Source organism: Poecilia reticulata, linkage group LG7 (assembly GCF_000633615.1).
Source record: "Poecilia reticulata strain Guanapo linkage group LG7, Guppy_female_1.0+MT, whole genome shotgun sequence".
Lineage (NCBI taxonomy): Eukaryota > Metazoa > Chordata > Actinopteri > Cyprinodontiformes > Poeciliidae > Poecilia > Poecilia reticulata.
In genome coordinates, this window is record NC_024337.1 from 9,333,579 (window position 1) to 9,357,257 (window position 23,679).

Below are 23,679 nucleotides of genomic sequence, written 5' to 3' on the forward strand. Positions count from 1 at the left end.
TATATATATATATTGATGTCACTATTTTCTGTCAAAAATGTTAGATCTATGCGAGCGTCTGACTCGAGGAAAGATTTCCATAACAGTGGCGTCTTCTTGATACGCTTCATCATTGATGATGTCTATATCATCAATGACATAGACATCATGTTTCAGTGCAAGACTGAAACATGATGTTCAACTGTTCAAAACTGAGTGATAAAATAAGTTATGCTACGCTACATGTTCTATGACCCCAGGAGCCATCGTCGCATAAACAGCAGTCCACAGTAAAGCACGGTGGTGGCACCATCATGTTACTGCAATGTCTGTCTTCAGCAAAGCCCTTGGCTTTCTTTTGAGCTGAGGTAATGATGGGTGAAAGTAATACGTTTTAATTACTATTTAAAACTTAAAACGATTAAAAAGATTTGTGGCTGACTTGAGTTTTTGATCTTATTCCAATTTTGCTTACCACTTTATATGAAATGATTAGGGATATCATAGCAGATAACCCAGAATGTAAGGTTTGGTTTGTATGGTTTATTTTAATATTTTATTTCTTCGGTACAGAATCAGAAAACCGGACCTTTGGTTATTGATAAAAACAAGAACTGAAGTGACTTAAGACCTAAAAAAATCAGATCTAATCTCAAGCTAAGCTTGATGGCATGCCTTCAACATACAGTCCAGTTATTGTGTTGTAGATTAATGGGTGTTTGCCTGATTATTAATTCTGTGATTAGTACAAAACCACTGTGCAAACAGTTTTATCCCCTCACCCTACACGGTTTTGGCAGCCCGAACCCAGCGGCACCTCCTTGCTATAAAGTTACACTCCTCATGGCATCAATTCTTCATCAATAACACGCAGTGCATAAATTCCAAAGCCAAGAATTGATGGTGCACTCAGCATGACTCTGGCTTCTGGGGGCTTTCAAATGCCACAGGAAAGGGACTCGCTGGCTGGAGCCCAACAGAATCTGCTGACAGATCTGGGTAGCTGAACTCTTATAACGAAAAGGTGTGAATTAGACTAAATAAATCAGGATGAAACGATTAAATAAAAAATTAAAAAGTGTGTCCTGATGAGAGATATTTTTTATATAGATCTCCAAACATTTCTCTTCCTTCAAACCTCCTGTTCTCTCTTATCTGCTCCCAGTGGCGCCAGTTTCAATCCAAACACACCACTTTTTGAGATCCGTATCTCTTCCCTCTTTACTAATCTGTTGCCAAGGAAACATTGCATCAGAGCGGATCATTTGAGGGTATTGGATAAATATAATCTATATGATGCATTCTTCCATCTGAGATGGTCAATGTGAATTGTCTGTGACCTTTTTTTATAATCATTGACCATTCATTCCTCCTTAAAGAGGGCAGAGTTACCCACCCGTGTTATGTAGTTTAATTAATAGAGATTTCTGCTGGCAAATGGAAAACCCAGCAGCAACATGTGACATCAAATCAGCAATAAACAGGAAAAGCATCCAATTACTTTGAAAATGTGGAAGAAGCCACAAAATTACACATAATTCCAACTAAGGACATCAAAGTACTTTGTACTTACACGCACATTTCCTATTCCTCTTTTTTACTTTGACTGCCAAAACATTTGGGTTCAAAACAAGAGATCATAGCTCAAATAATTTCTGGTATTTAAAAAAAAAAACTAGAAAAGGTGTGTGATTTTCTGTTTTATCAACAGAAAATCTCAGACTGTTTATCAGTAAACAGTCTGAGAAACTAGATCTGTACCTAAAGCTTTTATCTTTTTTTTGAGTTTGACTAAAGTTTATAAAAACATAGTGATTAGAATCAAATACATAAAAGAAAAACTTTCACTGCAATTTTTCTGAATCCAGAACAAGATAAATATACTGTAGTTGCTAGTGGAGAGGAAAAAAACATGCATAAACACATAGAAGCTGGGAAGAATAGAGTGAAAACACTGACTGACATAAAATATGACAATTGTTGGATATTTTTATGAAGTCCTTGTGGTGCAATATGTACAGTTTTGCTGCAAATGCCTCAGCAGGAGACTGTTAAATATGAAGGAAGTATGTGTGTTAGATATTGAGAATCATACAACAAAAGAAAAAAAAACATGTGGAAACGTGAATTATGCTCAATTATGCATAACATCCTTTCAACAGCTGCAGTCTGCCAATCAATTCCAAATAGAGATAAAGTTTAAAAGGTGCATTACTTATCACCTAGCTTTATTTTCATCTCTTTTGTAAAAATCCCCCAAAATACTTCAACATTATTTGAGAGCCGTCGTGTCCAATGTGTCGATGAGACAAAGAAGTGTCAAAGCAAGGATTGCATAAAACCGCCAAGACCTTCGTGAAAAGACAGAGCAGCATCTATAATAATGAGGGTCATTAATCCTAATAAACCTTTTCACCAAGACAAACAGAAATCCTGACAGCTTCTGTGGAAAATTGCAAAGAGAACATGAGCGGCAAGGAGATGGACAGCAAAAAGTAGAGCATTTAGAAGAAAACCCGGAGAGCACAGGTGCGATTCTTTGACCGGGTCATTTGGCTATTGTGTGGCAGCGACAGCTCTAATGGAAAAAATGACATGCAGCCTAATAGACAGAGATGGAATGACAAAGCAGTGGAATAGAAAAGAAAGAAGAAAGAAAATATAGATAGATGGATATAAATATAGACATACGTTGTTTGACGTCAAATGAATTGACCACATCATTTGTAATTGCTGCAGTGATGTTACTATCAGTTGGCTTGTCACCTCACTGAAATTTAGGATCATTGTTGTTTGAGAGAAAATGGTTGAGTTGGTCATAAAAGAAGGGATTAAAATGCCTTAACCAACAGAGACAATATATGAACTGAGTGATAATTATTGAAGTCAGTGTGGTCTCATCTCTTTATCTGGACAAGCTCAGTTCTTACACTCCACCTTTGTCAGAGATTCATGAACGTCTGCGACAGAGATTGGTGGAGAAATAAATGTCTGAGTAGGATGATCAAAGACAGGTTCAAAGTTCAACTCGGTATGAGTAGAAATAATTAAATCATCAAAAAATGATCTGGAAAAGAAAACGACACTGGTGACATAAAGATTTTTTTTTTTGTAAATCTAATTCTCATTTTTGTAAATCTGATCTCCCTTTTAAAGAGCAGAAAATCTTTTTAGTTGCCTAATCTGAGAAAGATTTCACTTTACAAACTTTTGCAGGATGGTTCATATTTTCACTTAAAATTGCAGTAAAATAATAGTCACATTTTCACTGTCTTTTTAATTAAGTAATGATCCGCATGTAGCCCAGTTCAGCTGTAAGAGTGTTTGTTGTCTTTACTTTAGTCCAGACAGTCTCTGCTTTTCTGAGGTGAAATTCTTGAATTTACCGTCACCTCCCAGCAGAACCAGCTCTGAATTTGTTGCGTTGTACAGAAGATCAGTAAGTGAAGCAGCTGCTTAACTCATGGCGGAGGGTGATGGACACCAGCCAACTGCGACAATGTCTGAGCTGTTAGGAAGCAAAACAATTAGGGGTGAATGCAGGTGCAGTTCAACTAGCATAAACTGTTATCTAACCTCCTTCTTTAGCTTGGTCTGCTCTAAAAATACCCTTAAAGTTCATCAAGTTCAATGTGCGTAATGTGGTAGTAAGATTGGACATTTCAAAGGTCTGTGCCTGGGTGTACGGCTGGAGTGAAAAGAGATATTTGTTTGCAATAACAAAGATTTTCCTTCTACTTCATTGTAAAATGACCTGTTTGTGTTGCAAAAAAAAATAAAAAAAAGATCCCTGAAACACAGACTTGGATGAATATTCGATTCTTACTAAAAGTGAACATTTCTCTGGAAATAAGATTTTTATCTGATGAGAATAAAGGAAAATTGCGTGCATGCACTTGAGTGATTTAACCGGATTATTTTAAAATAGATTCTGAAGTTTGAGGCCAGATCCAGAATATTTCAGGCTTTGCCGATACAGATTTTAGCAAATTCCAGTATTTTTTCTCTGAAAGAATTAGATTACAAGGAAGAACAAGAAGAGCAATCAAAAAGGTCCTTTTAGCTTTCTTATTCTTTTAGCTTTTTTATTATCCATTAGCATATGCTGGCATGCTGTGTGCAAAGGAGGAGAGACTGTAAAAATACTATTTATAAAAATGAGGGCCATATTGACGTTCCTGTATTATTGACTAACGTGGCTCTGAGATTTCTAACTGGTCAGCCACATTTTTCGATCCAACATCAATTACATAAAGAAGTAGAAACCTAAAAAAAAAAATATAAACTAGAGCAACATTGCTGTGCCCTGTTTAGCCTTCCTAGTATTTTCTAAAAGTGTTTCTCTCTCTCGCTCTCATGCAGCCTGGATAAACGATGTTGAGACAGGAGGTTAACTGATGCGTTTGCTGGGAAACGGACAGGACGGAACAAGGTGAACATCATCAGATTCCTCGGTGCGTCACCAGCTTTAATATTTTTAAAAATATATATTTTTTAAAATGCTTAAACCAGGTTAAGAGTCTGTTCATTCATTGTGTGAACATCCACTCACTATATTACAGTGTCGCGAGTGGATGAGTCCATGCTCACACAGCTTCAGTGCTAACCAAAAGATCCAAAGAGATCAAGTGATTCAATCAGAGGGTAAACTAGATTAGGATGATTTGGATTTGTGAGGGAGGGGAAAAAAAGTCAGAGGGGGAGGAGGGAAGTTTAAGAAACTTAAAAATTATACTTAATTAAGAAAGAAGATGGCTTTGTCTAGCCTGGAGCCCCAGTGGGAGAGCAGCGGATTACTGGATTACATGGAGCGTCGCTGGTCATGTGAGGCAGCATGGTCTTCACTGACCCAGCTTACCATCTTTGAGTAAGGAAGCTAAGCCTGGCTGTGAACGTGAACACACACATGGTGCTGGCCAAGCATCCTTCAATCTCCTGGGAAGACCTCAAATGACTTCTCTATCTCTGCTTGGCTTCCTCTCATACCTCTTTTATATCTTTCCTTCTTAGTTTTTTCACCTTCTCTTCCTCTCCTGACACCTTTTAATTCTCTTGACTATTTCTGTCCCCTTATCTCCTTTTCTTCCTCCTCGTCTTTTCCTGTCTTCCTCCTTCAGGCGAAAGGAGCCTCTTTCTGCTGCATGTTTTTGCACGAACAGCTCACCCATGCCCTCACAAATCCCGCAGTATTCGCTGCCTTTTGCGACCAGGGGAGTAAACAATGAAACTGAAGACGGAAGAACATTCATTTCAGAACCAGGAGCAGAAACGTGGTGGTCCTAAATACAGGACACAGGAATATTAGCCTGGGTAAGTTTAACTTTCATTGACTTGCCAGCAGCGCATACAGCCTGTCTTTTGCTACTCTAGTGTTTGAGCAAGTGGCACAAGCAATAATTAAGTTGCTTATTTTGTTTTCCCAGCAATTTTTTTCATGATATAGCTTGCAAATTTAAAACCTATGTGATCAGCATGCAGCTTGCTCCCTTTCTAGACACTATTACAAAAATGTCATTCATCATATTTTGCATTTTTCAATGTTTTGACCTGGCTTAATGTTTTACAGATTAAACTGACTTAAGCTAAGTGAGGTTTTTTATTGTCTTTATTTAAATCCAATCTTCTGGAAGACTTCCTAAACTGGATTAATGTAATTCCATATCAAATCAGGGTTAGTAATAACTACGCACTGGAAGGTAATAGACGTATCGCATTTACAAACTGCTGAACGCATAAGTTTGGATCATAGATGGAGCTTAATTATGATAAACCTCCATCTTTGTACATCATGTCATAGGAGAGCTCCTGTTGTGGGCAAATGATTAGAGGGAGCAAGCTCAGACATGGCCCAGTCAAAGTCTATAGACAATGCCAAGAAAAGTTTACCTCCGTACTTAGACAGAGACAATAACAAAAGGTTAACTAGATAATTGGGAGAATCACACAAGAGAGCAGCAGACTTGAAGGCAGAGCAGAATTAGTGTAATAAAAAAACATTAAAGAAACACAATAATCCTAAGAATGAAATAAGAAAACCTACAGTTAAAATATCAAAGTCCACATGACAGCAAAGAATAGGCTTATAACTTTTAATATATGTATATAAAAGTATAGAAAATATTTTTTTTGTTAAAAAGGCGCAAAACTACAACCTAAAGTATAATTTCATTAAATCTTAATATATTAAATTTTATAATGCTGCAGTGTTAAATATTAATCAATTTTATTAATATTTAACATTTAAATTATTAGTCCTACCAGTCAGTGTTCAGACTTACTTTAGCGATAAAATAAAAACTGAAAATGAATTAACTACACACACATTTGTTAATATAAATAATAATTTTGTTGTTTTGCAGATTGAATTTTACCTTCCAAGTTAAAGGGAGTTTTTTTTTTCTTTCGAAATAGTTTATTGATACTTGGGACATTTTAAACATGGCATTGCAACGTTATACAGAAACAGTTTTTGCATTTCTCTTAACAAGTACAAATAAATTAAACTAAAAGAAGATAAGAACAAGAATATTAAAACAAAATCTCTGTATGTTAAAAGTTTAGCAGGACCGGAGTGACTCCTTACGTTAAAGGAAGATATAATTATTGAGAGGACAATATATTAGAACTGCGACTTGAGAAATATTGTCTTTAAATCCCTGTCAATCATCAACTTAACACTTAGTTTATGTTCAAAATTAATTTAAACCCAAGTTTGAGAGAGAGAGTGAATGTGGCTACTGTCTAGATGTTCTCACAGACCTCGAACGTTCAGCCGACACGGATCTAGTTCAGTCATTTTTATCTCAGTTTGGACATTTCAAATGCAAACTTAAGGGTCACAAACATGGCATGGGCCAGCAAAACATTCTGTCAGCATGTTAAACTGCTTCATGGTAGGAACAAAAAAAATATGTGTCATCAAGTAATAGTTTTTATTTAAACCATAAAAGTAGATGTTATTCCCACCACAGCTAATGTAATGTAACAGTCATGATAGTGAAACTAATATTATGACACTAGAAGAAAAATCCAAAACATCTTCAAAATTTAGAAGTAGCTTTCAAGTTCATATTGCACAAAATAAGATTACATTTTGGGAAAGTAATATTATCTTGGGTTATCTTTAAATCTTTATATCTTTATAAAGCTTCACAACACGCTGACATCAGGTTAGTTAGTTGTGCTATCTGCTCTGGTAAGCCGGCCTGCTCTTTAGTGTTTCACAGAAACATAGCTCACAGCTATAACATGATGGGCTTGTGTTTATTTGAGACTGTATTTTCTTTACAGCCACATAATATTTTTGTAACTCCGGCCCTCTGACTACTGACCGGACTTTCACTGGTTTTGGAAAATAAAAAACATGATGGCAAGAAACTTGATGGTGTTATGAAGTAAGAAAGTGCTCAAGGCAGATCTGTTGCAGCACCATAAATCAAACATTTTACTTTAGCCATTTTGACAAATTTGCTGAGAAGGCAGTGAGGGGAAAGAGCAGAGCGGAGGGAAACATGATCCCTGTTCACTGTCCCCACCAGCTTTCACCACAGACTGAATCAGACAGTGAAGGATCACTTACATTGTTTTTTAAGCAGTGACAAACTGTAAAGAACTCAAAACTTTATCAAGTTGTAAACTGGTTTGCATATTTGCCTTTTTTTTTTTTAAATCTTTAAAAAAGATTTCTATTGAAACTCTTGGAAACCGTGATTCATTGCTAGTCACCGGGAAAACCTTTTTTGCCCGCTCCACCACATTAATGGGCATGTTTTTATTAAATCGGTGATTCATATTAAACTCAGTTATGCACAGGCTGCACGTCGACTTGACCTGTCGTCTAACGAAGGACTCACATGAAGAGCTGCTTTGCTTAAAAGGATCTTAAATGGTGGATCTAATTGCTAAATGCAATTTAACTCTTCACTCAATGATTTAATTACTAAAATATAGCAAGTCACCAATATGTTTGCACAAAAATCAGTGCTATAGAGGGGCTTTTTCTAGGTATTTTATGAGTTTTTCTTTTTTAAAGCAAAGCAAAAACTCTCTGGGTCAAGACATTCCTGTTTAACAGTTTTTTTTTTGTTTTTTTTTTAGAAATGCCAAATCTTATTTTCTGGGAAGAATTACAAAAACTACACTGAATTAAAAAAAAACTTTTTATAACTTGGATCAAGTAATATTGAGGGACATCCTGGAACAAAATTCAGTTTAGCTATTAAGCGTATTTCAGGATCTTTACACAATAATATTTATTGGGTTTTTATATGACAGATCAACACAAAGTAGCTCATAACTTGAAAAGTAAAGCAAATTTATCTTTTCAATTTTCAAAATATATAGATATGCATACAAAATCTGAATATGTTACTGAAACAACCCACATAAACTTATGTTTGCAGTTTACCTTAATATTCCCATAAAACTACTCTAAACATACAAGCCAGAGCTTTGTGTTAAAAAGGTCCAGTCAAAGGCCAGACCTCGATCAGATTAAGAATTTGCGAGGCCTGAAAGCCAATGTTCACGAATGTGACTTATCTTGAACTATTTCGCAAAATAGAAAATGTCATAAACAAATGTGTGTAAAACTGGGGCTGAGCTGATCTTGACAAATGGCCTGTTATTCTTACAGCTTTAGTTGCAGCTGAAGCACTGACTCAGGTGGGCTGATAACAAATGTACCTCACAATTTTGATATCTTTATGTGTAAATATCTACAGTATTTGACAAATTCTCAATGATTTATTTTGATTTAAATTAAACACGAGGACTCTCAGTCTTCTCCTCACAGGCAGGCGACCGTGGGCTGTCCTTGTTTTTCTCAGTTCCAGCTGTACGAACTCTTCTTATGGAATTAACCTCACAAACCTTGAGCATTTAGTGCTAGATTTGGTATGCACTGCTGTCTGATCCAACCTAACGTAACCCTTCCCACCTGTCGCCACAAACCGTCCATCCTGCTGCTTCCCTTCGACTGACACGGCACCGCCGAACGCTCTTAAAACTTGTTTTGTGCGACAGAAATGGTTTTGCCGTCCTAACAAAGCGAGCACAATGGTATTCAGACAAGGATTTTTGACCTTATACATAAAAGCATTGTGAAATCAAGATAAAAGTGTTATTTTCATCACTTTTACTGACAAAATTTTAAAAAAAAAGTTATTGATTGATTCCAAATATTATGTCAATAAATATCATAGGATAATATTTCAACGTTCAAATGATTTGTATTATGATGTGTATTCATAAGAAAGAGCCCAAGAAGAGGTGAAATATGGGTCCAGCAGCTAGAGGACATTATACCAATGGATAAAATAGAAAATGACAAAGACAGAGAAACTCAAAAGGCCATAGGAGACGATTTCCTCCCTCTACTCCAACAATCATCATCATCATCATCATCATCATCATCTGACCTGAACACTAAACCATTAAAAATAAGATCTCTGAAAACAGGCCAGCTGGTCCTGACTTTCAAATGAAAACACTACGTTAAAAGTTGCCCATAACTCTGTGCGGACAGTCCGTGCAATGACGCGCTGATCCGGCTTTTCTGCGCGGTCCTCATTAGTTCCTACTAATCGGACCTGGCCAGGTTCACCTGAGGAGAAACCACAGGAGGCGCCAAGAAACCCGCGCGAAAATACTGAGAAGTACTTCCAACGGAGTTTAAATCAGTTTGACTGATTTAAGGCTTTTATTACAGCTGTTTGTTATTGTAGTATTTTGTTTGTAGTCTTAGAATAAATCACCTAAACGTAGGTAGCTTAACCACCTCTACAAATCATCAAATTATTTTAATCCCCCCCATATGGACCATTCGAAATTGCTCAGGTGTTAGCAATAAACAAATTTCACACTTTTACCTTTAACTTTTCAATTAATTAATGTTTTAATAGTTTAATAAAGCTACTATTACAAGGATTTGGTCAAAATGACACCTAAAATCCAACTTTTGCAGACTACTGCAAATGATTGAACACAATCATGGCTGATTTGTAAATACATTTACAAATCAGGCATGGTCTCAAACCAACCTGATACCATTAACCAATGGCTTCATTTGTTGAATTAGGTGTGCTTGAAACAGAACATTGTGTAGTTACGTCACATGCTAGAGCTAAAGGAATAGTGGCTGCATCACATTGCAGGTGATCAAAACACCTGCGGTAAGACTTTGCTGCAGCAGCCACTGCAGTTTCAGTTTCCAAGCACTAATATCGTCAGAGTCATACAAATACTGAGCCAAAAACTCCAATATTCCCTGGACTTTATAAATAATCCAAAGCGGTTTTGCGGTTCTATTTTGGCGAGTGATGAGTGAAAAACCAGAACTTGTTGGGCCAATGAATCAGCAGTACTGCACGTCTGGAGGAGGTAGAAATAAGCATGCTGAATACAGCATGATGCATAGCAGAGGCTCAGTGGTGCTGTGGGGTTCAGTCAAATATCTGAAAGTCTTTAAAAAAACTGTCAACCTGTCAATGAAGCATCTGAAGCTTTGAGCAGGACAATGACCACAAGCACATCTCGAAGTTCTTTAAGGTTCGATTTCAGAAGAAGTCCTGGAAGATACTGCAATGGTCAACAGACCTGCACTCTATTGAAAAATTCAGGTTGTATTTGGAAAAGGCGAATGCAGCACACAAACCCAACAATAAAAAGGAACTGGAGGCTTTTGTCCATGAGGTGTGGCTGCAGATTCCTCATGACAGCAGAGATGAGCTCTACTAAAAACCAAAGATGCTGACATGAACAGGTGTGGAAGTTGTTCAAAGTGGAACTGTGTGATTAATTTGGAGAATCCACTTGCATTATTAGTCATATTTCACTGTTAGCATTGTTCTTTGGTGTGCTTATTACAAACAGCAGCTAGTTTGTATGCATATGCAGGGTTTGAAACATTTTAAATCTGCAGGGACATTTATTTTGGTTTGACACAGTTGTGGTATTTATGTCTGGAACACCATCAACTTATTGGTTGTTAAGCTGTGCTGCTGTTCTGCATGAAGCAAAAAAAAAAAAAAGCTTAGAGCTTCAGTTTATCAATAATGTTCCATCACATAAAAATCAAACACCCACTGTATCTGTGCTGTAGCTCACCACGTTTTGGTGAAATGGATAAAATTGTACAGCTTAACTTACCTATAAATAACATGAAAAGCAAAAGAGGAAACTGCAGACGTGTGTGAAAAGGTAAACATTTTATTTTTATGAACACGGAGGAGCATAAAGTGAATTCTCAAGGACTAGCAAATCATACAAAGTGTCATAATGTCAGCGCTGGCTGTAAACGTGTTCTGCTAACGTGGATGACGAGTGCGTGTGTCAACGTCATCGAGCATAAAGAAAAACGGAGCAAACTTTCGACTGGCGGCAGCTCCTGTGTGGTCGAACAGCTCTATGACTCCAACCTAATCCATTTAACTGTTTGGTAAACATTGACTTGTTGCCGCCTAGCTGAACTGGTCCTTTTGTTGGCCTCCAGATGAAGTGACGCATTTATCGTCCTAATCTTAGCCGCTTTCACGTCCTCATTGCCTCCTCGCGCTCGTTTTCCCCCATGTTTATCGAGCGACGCGCCGCAGGAAAAAAAAAAAAAAAAAGCAAACTATGAAGCACTGCCAAAGAGAGGCAGAAAATAACACGTTCAAGGCTACGAATACGAAAAAGGAAACATCAAATAAGTTCTCTAATTTAGAATGAAAAGCTTCGATTTCTATCTCGAAGTCAAAGAAAACCAAACACACGACACTGGGTTGAAAGAAACCTCTTCCCGTAAGCAATAATAACGTCTAGCAGCATGACGACGATAGCATTCAACCTTCATTTGCGAGTAAAAGGATTATTTAAAAAAAGAAATCAAATTCCCAGCAGGTCAGACCTCTATTTATTTCTTATCTAATTGGCACAGATTAGAAGCTTTCATGGTGGAGAGGAAAACACATTTACTGTGAGGTGTAAGCGAGCGGGAAACACTTTCCGTAGAAAAATCACACGCTGTTTCTCTGCTAAAAATGACTTTTTAGCTTTGCTAAAAAGTGTAATCTTAAAGTAGTTTATTCATATTAAAAAAAGCAGTATTTAACCTGCTACTTAACCCAAATAAGATACTTTATCAGCAAATTATCTTAAAAATTGAAAAAAAGAGAGAAAGAAAGTGAGTTACAATTTTTTTTTCCAACTTTGAACAGAGGAAGCAGCAGATTCAGGATGAGCGTTTGAGCAAACAGAAAAGTAAACACAGAGAAGAGGCTTATCCGGAACAGATTAGCCACTTCTCACGTTTACCACTCACTACAAGCAGAGAGATAGGGATTACATCCATCATGATGGGATTACAGCTATTGGAATAAAAAAGGTAACACTTACAGGCCGAATTAATGTCACTTTGGAAAAAGAAGATGCCGTTGATGGGAGAGAAACCATCTTTGCCAAAAGTCGAAATTTTGTTTGTATCGAAATTGCTAAGAGAGACGGTAATCTTGAATCAGAATGCATTAAAAACAGAGATGCATGTTTTAAATCTTTTAAATCCACTAATATGTCTCCTAGAACAGAGCTGCCAAAAGATCAGCGTGATCATGTAACATCTATGGGAGATTTCAAAACAACGCTGCTGAACATGTGTATGAATATGCATCAACAATGCATTTAATTTCACCGTCAATCAAAAATGTATTTTTGAATTTGAATCTACATGATCCCAAAGAGTTTTGAGAAAATATTCTGTAGACTGGTAAGACACAATTGGACATTTTTTGAAGGTCCAGTTTAGTTTTTATGTAAAACTAACAGTATTTCATGAATAGAACATTTTACTTATAGTCAAAAACAGTGATAATAGGGGCTGCTCTGCTTGGTCAGCATCAGGACAACTTGCCAAAATTGACTAAGAAAGGACTGTGTGACCTCAGGTCAGGCTTACTTTGGTTATGCAGCGCTCCAATGATCCAAACCACAGCAGGAAGTCGACCTCTGAATGGCTCTCAGAGCGCAAAATAAAGGTTTTGGAATGCCCTAGTCAAATCCCAGCTTTAATCCGATTGTGATTGTGTGGGATTGATGTCCTTAAGCAAGTCGTATGGCAGAGTTAGAACAATTCTGTAAAGAAAAGTGGGTCAAAAGTCACTCCTAGACAGCGCTGTTAGGAGAGGCGCAACCAGTTAAATAAAATCATTGTTTGAAAACTCATGTTTGTCTTCATGCAGGTTATCTTGGTGTGAAGTTAAAATTAGTTTGAAGATCTAATTCAACACTAAGTGTGACAAAAAGGTGAAAACAGAAATCCAGATGTGTTCTTTACATTTGATGCACTGAATGTTTTCCATGTTGGCTTCATTTCAGTAATAATGATTGATTCCCCTGCCAGCAATATCTCATTATGGCCCACAATAAAACTATACTAGATTCATTCAAAGCAACAACAACAAAAAAAGAAAAAATCATTACTAAATAATGAATCATGTTTATACCCAAGTTGCTGTTTTGTTTTTGCCCACATTTTTCTACTTGCTCAGTCAGAGACCAGCAGGACTCTCCATACTGTGACCTCTGACCACAGTGGACTTAGTAGCTTTAAATGTTGGGTGTCTGGAGGCTTATTTGACACCTGTCAACATCCATTACCACAAACCTCCATTTGGGATTACACTGACATTTTCAGTGGCACTTCCTTGAAAAAGCTGGATTTATTAACAAAATGAAAGTACAGTCAGTTTAAGTTACTACAATTTACAGGAAACGTGTTGCATGCCGTGTGTCACCTCAGGCGAGTTGTGTTCACACAGGCGTCATCAATAAAGCATCGTGCTACAAAGGATTCAGATACGAAAAAAACACAGTCAACAGATGCGAATTTTGACTCATACATCTTAGTAGGTGACTGACACCTGCTATCTTGTTAGGGTTCACGATTTTTTTTATATTTAAAAATATTAGACCAGTTATTAGTATAACGAGGCAGGATAATTAGAAATGTCTGCAGCAGAAATGCTACATGGTATGAGTGGAAGACGATGCTGGTGTCCCCAATCTGTGTTTTTGTCAACAAGCAGGACTCTGCTGTGTTTTAGGGGAATTTCGTGACATTTGGAACAGCATCTATTATGTCTCCGCCAGTCACTTTTCACACAGAGGGACATTTCCGTTTTTTAATGGCTTGTTAGAAAGCATGCAGCTATTTGTGTTCACGACGAGAGTCGCTACCACTAACAAGCAACTGTTTAGCTTCAGTCACCAAAATGTGACAATTTCTTGGTGAAAGAAACAAGCTGGAAGATATTAAATATAGATTTTTTTCTGTTGCCAATTTAAAAAACTGTAAACAATTACATAAGACAAAAAAAAGAGGATGACGTTGTATCGTTTTACTGATTGGCAGTGTGAAGATTCATTTAAAGACATGTTTTAGTCTTTAGGCACCATTTAAAACCTTACAATACTTTGAATTCATTATCTCTAATAAGTTCTTATAAGACAGCTCAAAATAAAAACACTATAATTTAGCATAATTGTCATACTGTACAAAAATATAGCTGCCATTTAAATAATTCAATTTTGTTCTATTTTTCTGATTTCTGATATTTTAGATGTTTGCTGAAGAGAAGTGTGGCTTTTCAGACAGTGTGGAGCAGTTCATCTACCTTCGATCAGCTAAATGTCTCCCTAATGAAGCTCAATAATGATAACTGGGTTTCCATAATGAAAAGCTTTCTCTGCGTATTGATTTGTTACAAGATCCAAACCTCACTGCCGAGCCGCCCTGATCCAAATCAGCTCTGACTGCTGAGCGCCTCGTCCAGTCCTGAACATTTGGGTGGGGGTTTCTTTTCTGCTCATTAAAAAACACTGAATCCTCTCATGTTTTTTGGTCTGCAAACAAACAGCTTTGTACTTTGATACACAAATAAAAAATAGCTTAGGGATATTTGTTTTGACCTAATAATATGGTAAATATTATAGTCACTTATTTGTTCGATTTATAACAATACCAAGGAATCTGTGACATGTTTTAATTTTGTGGCTGATGTCACAAACATCAGCCACACAAAAACAAAGTTTACACAAGTGAGTTTGTATGTTTTAATGTCCTTGAAAATCTGAATTAGTCAAAACTGCATAGTTAATGATGGCTTTAAAGAAAAACACAAATGGTATCAATCAATGAAAGCCTGGCTCATGCAAGTCTAATACTTTTGTTTATTTGGGTGCAACTGAGCACCCAAATAAGCATTTTGCAAAAAATGTACATATTTATACATTTAAGTTGAAAATAGTTAGAACATAGAAACTTGTTTAAAATGACTAACTATAAGATGGAGCACAAAATGTCCCCAGTGAGGTTACTGGTTTGTGGAGTCGTAGGCAGGTGGTTTTTGATCCCCTCAAAAAAGAAAAAAATCAAAACCGTAAATATTGTGAAAGACAAAAATGCCAGAACATCTTTTATTTTTTCTTATTTTGCCTGTTTCCTCGACCCTCAGCATACACCAAGCTGTATCCCAGAGTCTTCCAGAAAATTAAGCGTATCTTGTGATTTGTACACCTGTCACTCCTGCTCACCGTTGTTCCATCACTAATCAGAATTGACTTTGTTCCATAACTGTGTTTTCCAGCAACATGATTGGCTGTGAGGGCCTGAACAGCTGAGCTGCTTCAATGGCGTGGGCCGAATCACAGCTCCATCCAGATCCACAGCCGCTACCAAAACACACACGGCGCTCTCTTCTGTTTTACTCGTCTTTACTCCTGTTCTCGATCGGCTCCTTTGCTGATGCTGGTCCAGCAGAGCCTGCCCGTCTTCCACTCCTGTCCGGACAGCCTTTCATTATCTTCTGGGGTGTCCCTGACTCTTCCTGTGCCAGTCGCCTAAACCCAACATCCTTTGGCATGGAACGGGAGGGTCGAGTGTCCGTCTTTTACGAGGATTCGCTGGGTAACTACCCATATTTTCTGGACAAAAACACACCAATCAACGGAGGGATTCCACAGCACACACGACTGGATGGGCATGTGCAGAAGACGAAGGAAGACTTGGAGGCGGCTTTGCCTGCGCCCCGGTACCTCGGCCTGGGGGTCCTCCGTTGGGCAGAATGGGTCCCCCAGTGGTCAAGAAACCAAGAGAAACAAGCAATGTACCTGGAGGCTTCCAGGAAACTGCTCCGGAGTTTCTTCCCTAAATGGACCCCAGAGGAAGTGGAGAAGTGGTCACGGGTAAGGAAAGGAGGTCAGGGGATATGGGAGTGCAAAAGAGACAGAAAAAGAGTGTAATATTATTTAAATATGATGTAAGCTGCTGTTACAGAAGGATGATGGAGGAGTTATTCTCATACTACCTGTCATAGCTCAGGAATTCCTGACGTTTAGTTCTAATGTGTCTATTAACAGGATAACAGGAATTTATCGGACATTTCTGACAGATATCCTCATCTTGCCACAGGTGGACTTTGAGGCAGCGGCTCAGTCAGTCATGGTGGAGACTCTGCGGGAGGTTAAAAGGTTGCGGCCCAAGGCATTGTGGGGTTTCTCCCCTTACCCTAGCTGCTATAACAGTGACCCCACCCAGACGCAGTTAGGCAATTACAGCGGCCAGTGCCCCCCTGCAGAGATGGCCCTCAACGATGAGCTTCTGTGGCTGTGGAAGAGAAGCTCTGCGCTCTTCCCCCTCCTGACCCTGGAGAAGCGGCAGGTATCACATCACATTATAGATAGAGAACAGAATCCACTTCTGTGGACTTGGGGACTGTGTGGGGGTCCGAACCAAACATGAATGTAATTGTACTTGGTATGTTGTTTAAATCTATATTTTTCTCCAGGGTGGGACAGTGGCAGCCAGGTCCTTCCTGTCAAGTCAAATAAAAGAATCACTACGAGTAGCATCGGTGGCTGGAGCAGAGTTTAATCTCCCTGTTTTTCCTTTGGTAAAGAGCGTGTATGTTTCAAGCAAAACTTTCCTATCACAGGTAAGACACAGCGTTTAGAAACAAAACGTCCAGCAATCTTAAAGTGTAATACCATAAATGAAGTGACTAAAACATACTTTGGGAAAACCTGCTTTTCTTTTCTTTCTTTTTTTTTTTAAGGCTGACCTCATCAACACTATAGGAGAATGTGCTGCCATGGGAACAGCAGGAGTTGTCATCTGGAATAGAAGTGAGATGAAAACAGAGGTACTGTGCAGAAGAAACACCAACATGCAACCACTGTGTGTACGTTGTTATACAAGTATCCCACTTTGGATATATTCCATATATAACTGGGATTTTATCACCGAGTTGCTCTCTACCAGCTTCAGGTCATCAAAAGGCTGACATTTTGTAGCTACGTCTGTATGTTTAGAGCCGTGATTTGCAACCTCTAGCCAGCCTGTGTTTACCTCCATCCATCTTTCCATCAACTTGCCAGATTTCTTGTGCCCTCTGAAGAGAAGCAGCCCCACGGCATGATGCTGTCACCACCATGTGTTTCCATAGTGTACTTAGATTGATGTGCAGTGTTAGTTTCTTTGGAAAGAAACATTACAGCACAAAATGTTCATTTTGTTCCCCACCCAAGTGACTAGAATATATTTTTTCTACATGTTTGCTGTTTCCTGGCTTGTGGCAAACAGTAAACTGTAATAGTTCTTATCTCTCTGTATACACCGTCCCTGGAATGAAACATGGTGGTGGCAGCATCAAGCTGCAGGGAAGATCCGATTTTTACTTGCAAAAGCATTAAGAACGACTGCCTGCTGATCTATTACATAAAATACATTGAAATTTGTGGTTTCGAAATTATAAAATAACTTTGAGGTTAAACACTTTTGTAAGACACAGCGAGAGGTGATTATTTTTCAAGATTCCTGCTCAACCAGAACCTTTCTACTGTTTAATTTTTTTATCCATCCGTCTCATTTTTGCTTCCAACCTCTTTCTCGTGCATCATTTGGCGAATCTACCTGAGTGCACTAATCAGGGCCCGTCAAACCTGGTCTTTGCGAATCAAACTTGCTCAGCTTTTTGCCTCCATTGCCCTGTATGCTTCATCTGCTCATGTCTAATTCTGCCCCTCTCTCCTCAGAGAGAGTGCCAAGACCTGGCCGTGTTTGTCCGCAAAGTCCTGGGCCCTTACGCCGTCAACGTTACCACTGCGACTCAGTCCTGTTCCTCCTCCCTCTGTCAGGGGAAGGGTCGCTGTGTCCGTCAAAACCCAGACAGCTCCGCCTACCTCCACCTGCCGTCCCAACCCAGTGCTGCAGACAAGTCAACAGAAAAGGTAGGAAAGTGGGATTTTAAAGGCAACATCTGTGTGTTCTCCGACTTTGTGAATTTGTGTTTTTATGATGTGACGCACTTTGAACTGCATTGTTGCTGAAATGTGTTACACAAATAAACTTGACTGATTGACATTGTGCTCTTGTCGGAACAGGTGCAAACATGTGAATTTTATCTGCCACGTCAAACTATAAACAGAAGTTGGCAGCTATTTTCTGTAGGGCTGAAATGATTATTCGGATTAAAAGTGGTTAATCAGTTATTGAAATAATCGTCAATTAATTTAGTAATCAATTATAGTTAACTGGAGTACGTAGAATAAAGAGAGGACATTTGCTGAAAAAACCCCAAAAACACTGTCATCCAAAGCTGTACAAAAGACATACATAAATGTTTAAAATACAAATAAATACAAACAAAAAAGATTCTTTGTCTTTTTTTTAGCCACAAATGAGGAAGCGTACACTAAAGGAATGCTATATTATTGCATTTCAGGAAATTATTATTTTTATTTAAAATAAGGAATATAATTATTCGTTTATTTGCCTTTTTAATGTACGTCTAATATTGTATAAAAAGGCTTAAGTAATTAAATAATAGAATAGTCAATAAAATTGTTGATTACTAAAATATTCGCTGGTTTGCTTGCAGCCCTAATTTTTTGCCTTGCTTCGACATATAAACATGTTTTTTTTTCATAAAGTCCCTTTTTGTGATAATTTCAAACCAGAAAAAAAACAACTAAAGATTTAACTAAGCACGACGAAATGTCAGTGACTGTTTTTTTTTTTTAATCTCTACTCTAGATAGGACAGACATTGTAAAATGTCAAAATAATGGATTTAATCTTCGAAAACAAAAGGATTACTTTTATCGTTCTCTCTCAGGCAGAGGGAGCAGAAGCCACCCAGCAGCCAGATGCAGAGACTAAAGCGGCTGAACCAGATCCAGCTGAGATCTGGAAAAAAGACTTCCAGTGCCAGTGGTACAAGAGTGCAGATGGGGAAATCTCTGAACGGCAGCCCCCCAAGGACGGCGTGTCTGTTGGAGGAAAAGCTGAAGGAAACACTGGGAACGCGGCGGAGACCAGGACAGCTTCCACAACAAAAAGTGCCTCTGAGAGTTTGTTTAGAGGAAGTGATTTTGCTGGTACTGGAAGTCAAACAGTTCCAGTAGAAACACAGACAGACAATGGTACGAACCTACTAGCTGCCCCGACCCTACAAACGTTGCTCCTGCTGCTGGGGGCTGGATGCTTATGCCTGTGACCTTAAAATCAAAACTAACCTGGTCTTCATCAAAGAAGGTCTGTGGTGTGAACTGCAAGTACAAATCTCAACAAAATGCCTTTCAAAATGTCTTGTCTCCGACAGCTGCAGGATTGCTGCTTTGTAGCGAAATTACTCACTTTATTTTTAACAAAAGGAATTCAAACTATATTTAGAGCAGATATCACTGAATGTGCCAAGACACGGTGGTACAGAGAAGGAAACAGCTGTTGTGTGGGCTGGCTATCGAATGTAAAGGTTTATGTACCGTGGCAGAACTTTAGAAAACTGAACCCACACCTCCGCCTCCTCACATTTACATGCTTGTTGATCTTTGTACGTCGGGTTGGTTGTGATCTCCTCTTCTCCATTTCCAAGTCATCTAAAAAGACATTTCATGAGTTGAAGGTCAATGATAGAAATTATTTTAAAAGGTTATCGCTTTTCCACTCCTCAAAGACTGGCACCACCAAACCATGTGAATGATTTTAAAATCCACCAAGGACTCGGGATTGTTGACCCAGCTCTGTCCAGAGGTTCCCAGGTGAGCCCTGACTAACGAAGGGGGAAGTGATAGTTTGGTTGCTTTACCAAAGAAACCCCAGAATCCTGTCAGACAGGCATCAGTCCAGAATTTGAAAGCGGAATCCCACAGGCGAGATGCTACGAGAAAGGGATCCACATTCGCACAGCCAGGTCTCTGTGGGGTGCATTCAGTCCGACACATCCCCGACAACCACAGGCCGTCAGCCAGGACGCCACCATGCTGCGGTGTGGCCCTCGCCCCAACGCAAACAGCAACACACCGAGGAGTGCAGCTCCTCTGCGACACTGCCAAAGCCTCCCGAGATCATTCCTACATCATCAGCCCCATTAAAACAGCGCAGGCACAAACGCTTGAGTCTCTGTTGTAGCTGATTTCTTAAAAACTCAAAAGGAAAAGTTAACGTGTGTATAATCCAACAATTCATTTGCGCATATCCATAAACAGTCACAACCGATGGTTTTTTTGGGGGGGGTTTTGCATTGCAACCCAAATGCAGTGCAGCTGAAAAGACAGTGGGAAACTTAACCATCACCTAATTTTATTAATTTTTAATATAGTGTTAAATCCCAAATATTACTAATTTACTCTCAGCTTTCCACACTCAGAGGATGTTTTTCTGCTGATTCCACGCCGTATGATGTGAATTTCAGGCACAGTGACCGTTACTCCAAATAAATAATTTACTGAAGCCGTCAAACCTTTTCATACCTTTCACTTAAAAAAATAAAAAACAACTCTTCAAAAAGTATCCACGCTTACCTGGTCTTCAATTGATTGTATTCACACCGCTCTCTTTTACGAGCTTGTAGTATTTTATGGATGATCCATACTTTTGTAATTTATGTTGTTAGCATTATTTATGTCTTGTCTGTACAGAACTGTGATGTATTAAATCTGCTTTAAAAAACTGAATAAAAATGGAAGGAAGTCTTGTAAAAAGTGAGCTCAAACAAAAACGCAGAAGCATTAATAGATCCTACAAAAGATATTTAGCTCTGTTATATATCTAAAGGATTAATAAATCAATTCATACTCCAGATATTGTTTTACACGGGAGGTCGTCTCTAGTGTCGGATCACACAGAGGACGGATCCATCATGGAAAACAACTTTCAACTTGCACTTTCTCCAGAACTGGGAGTAAACAGAGAAAATGCACTGAGCAAAAGATTCAGATCAAGGGATGTTCTTGTTCTCACAGCCGCCAATGACTAGTTTGTAAGCAAAAGTCACAGAATATGAATCTCTGACCTTCTCTGGGCTACAATTTTGACATATACAAAAAAATCTAAATTTATAGACATTACGCATTGTATGAAAAATTGCTGAATTTCTGAGATCTTTGGCCTCCCCTGTCTGAGCTTTGGTGAAACTACACCAGCACCTTGTTACAGGCAGACAGAAATGGTGAACAATTAAAAACAAAGAGAGAGATTTTATTAAGCTTTAAGGTATGAGGCACAACCCATCATTAGATGTGCAAAAGCAAACAATAAAACAGTTTTTCATCCATGTGAGTTTTCCTTGAGCCACAGCAAAGAGGCAGAGTGTGTGCTTTGTTATGTTTAAGTAAATGTTATTTTTCTTTTAAAACAAACTCAAGAAAAATTCAAGATATGTACTCACATACAACCAATTAATATTACATTATGTCTAATTTCTTTCACATTCAAAACTGCAAACAGTTTTGACAAAGCCATTTGGCTCATTTCAGATTAATTTAGAATATATATTTATGTTTTTGTACTAGCTCCTTTAGAAAGCCCCGTGTTGCTTTTGCTGCTCAAAGTTGGCACTTCTAAACATTTTTGTAGCAAATGTAAGCAACAATAAGGAGCAAAGAAGTGCTGCTAACTACCTCCACGTTTATATTCATTACATTTGTTTTTAGACATTTACCTCTGAAGCCATACAGGCTGCATAATGAAGATAGATATGCCTGAGATCGTCTTGTTTTCTCCCCAAACAACTTTATACATGTGATATAAATGGTTTTAGGATAAAAAGGCAGCAAGACCAAGGTGTTATTGGCTTATTTATCATTATTAATATTCAGAATTAAGGCATTCGCTGATCTGACATCCAGAGTGTAAATGAAACCATTCTTCAGCTAACTTTTAGTTACTCCATATGGTTGGAAAACACTCAGATCACACCAGGATTTTCTCTCAGGAATCTAGGAAAGGAACTTTTTTTAAAACCAAGAATTTTTATAAAACTTTGGCAAGGACATAAATTGATTTATAACCCACACACAAACCTTTTAAAGGTCACACACAGTTGTCTATTAATCGCTCTGCACAAATGGTGCAGTTAATGTAAACTGGAAAATTTAAATATGCGACGCTGGGCTGAGAGAATAAGAACAGGAGGAGTTTTCAGAGTCAGATCAGGTAAAGGTTCATCAGTTTTGACTTCTGAAGTTCATGGACGATTTACCAAACACCCGGGAAGCAAATAAATATCCAGTCTGTCTGTCTGTCCAAACAAGCCTGACTGGAAGTAACTTTTCTATTACAAAGTAGGGCGGCGCTTTCTGACAGATTGAATATGCTCGATTTCATCATCTAAAGTCAAATCTACCAATCATAAATCCTTAGGTTTTGACTCTTTTGTTGAAAAACCTAATTATCAGGAAGAGAAAGCATCACTTGAGCACAAACTGATGATAAACAAACCTCTAAACTGAAGAAGGGATAAGATGTAGATGTTTGCATAATGAAATCAAAATACTTCATGTCTTACTTTTCGCTAATTCCACATGGAGTTTATGTAGATCAGTGCAAAAAAAAATTAAAAATTAAAAATGCATTGATGCTTCAGTGTTATCTTCAGAATATTACTGCGTGCGCAAATGTCAACACTTTATATGTAAATCCAAACTCCAGCTTCGCTCACCTCTAACTCAAATGTCTGGGCTTCGTTTCCCGATGATGAAGACACAAACAGCAAAAGAGAAAACATGTCTGTCATTTTGAGAGTTTGTTTTCCAGGTTTTATTTACAAATAATATTAAATAGTAAATGAATGTAGATGTTAAGGACAAGAGTGAAATTTGTCACTACAGCCAAAAACACCAATTTGTTACTGACAATTAGAAACTGATTTAAGTTGCAGCATCCTAACAGCATGAGAGCATCTCATTTGATTTTACTGTTTTGAGAAAGTAACATAATTATTTATTTATTTATTGTAGTTTAAATTCTGAGTCTGATAGAAAGCAAACATGGTGGACAACAACAACAAAAAAAATAGATAAATGCATCTGCTCTTAAACTGTTCAGATCTGGTGTTAATGATTATAATTGTTTTATATTCAGTTTTACTTTCATTAGTTGTTTGCTGAGATAATTAGTTACATTTTAATCAGAATAAAAGTAACATGTTCACACAAAAAAAAACAATTTACAAAAACATAATATTGCTTTAAGATGATCAGATGAAATTTTACAGAGTTTAAACAAATTTATTTCAACTTATTTTGTACTTCTTTTTTTGGGAAACAAGGCAGCAGAGTGACAGGAGTCTGAAATCAACTCTGCTCAATATTAGTTTCCACTGCAGCTGCAGATCCATTTAGAACCGACTGATCAACACGAATAAACCGATTCATACTTCAGGATTTT

At 37.9% G+C, this 23,679-nt stretch overlaps 1 protein-coding gene across 1 annotated transcript; it reads left to right on the plus strand.

Annotated features, from left to right (window-relative positions):
* Window positions 1–4,906: 4,906 nt before the first annotated feature.
* On the plus strand, window positions 4,907–21,277 carry LOC103467131 (hyaluronidase-2). The gene is made up of 7 exons (XM_008413221.2): window positions 4,907–5,289; window positions 15,600–16,197; window positions 16,424–16,672; window positions 16,800–16,946; window positions 17,067–17,153; window positions 18,046–18,240; window positions 19,127–21,277. The coding sequence occupies exons 2-7, from the start codon at window positions 15,643–15,645 to the stop codon at window positions 19,505–19,507; spliced, it is 1,614 nt and encodes a 537-aa protein (XP_008411443.1). The 5' UTR covers window positions 4,907–5,289; window positions 15,600–15,642; the 3' UTR covers window positions 19,508–21,277.
* Window positions 21,278–23,679: the final 2,402 nt, after the last annotated feature.

Excerpts from the sequence above, each read along its gene's own strand:
- LOC103467131 (XM_008413221.2), top strand. The coding sequence starts at position 15,643 with ATGGCGTGGGCCGAATCACAGCTCCATCCAGATCCACAGCCGCTACCA. Across the intron at positions 16,673-16,799 it reads TGACCCTGGAGAAGCGGCAG|GGTGGGACAGTGGCAGCCAG; the intron begins GTATCACATCAC and ends ATTTTTCTCCAG. Across the intron at positions 16,947-17,066 it reads GCAAAACTTTCCTATCACAG|GCTGACCTCATCAACACTAT; the intron begins GTAAGACACAGC and ends TTTTTTTTTAAG.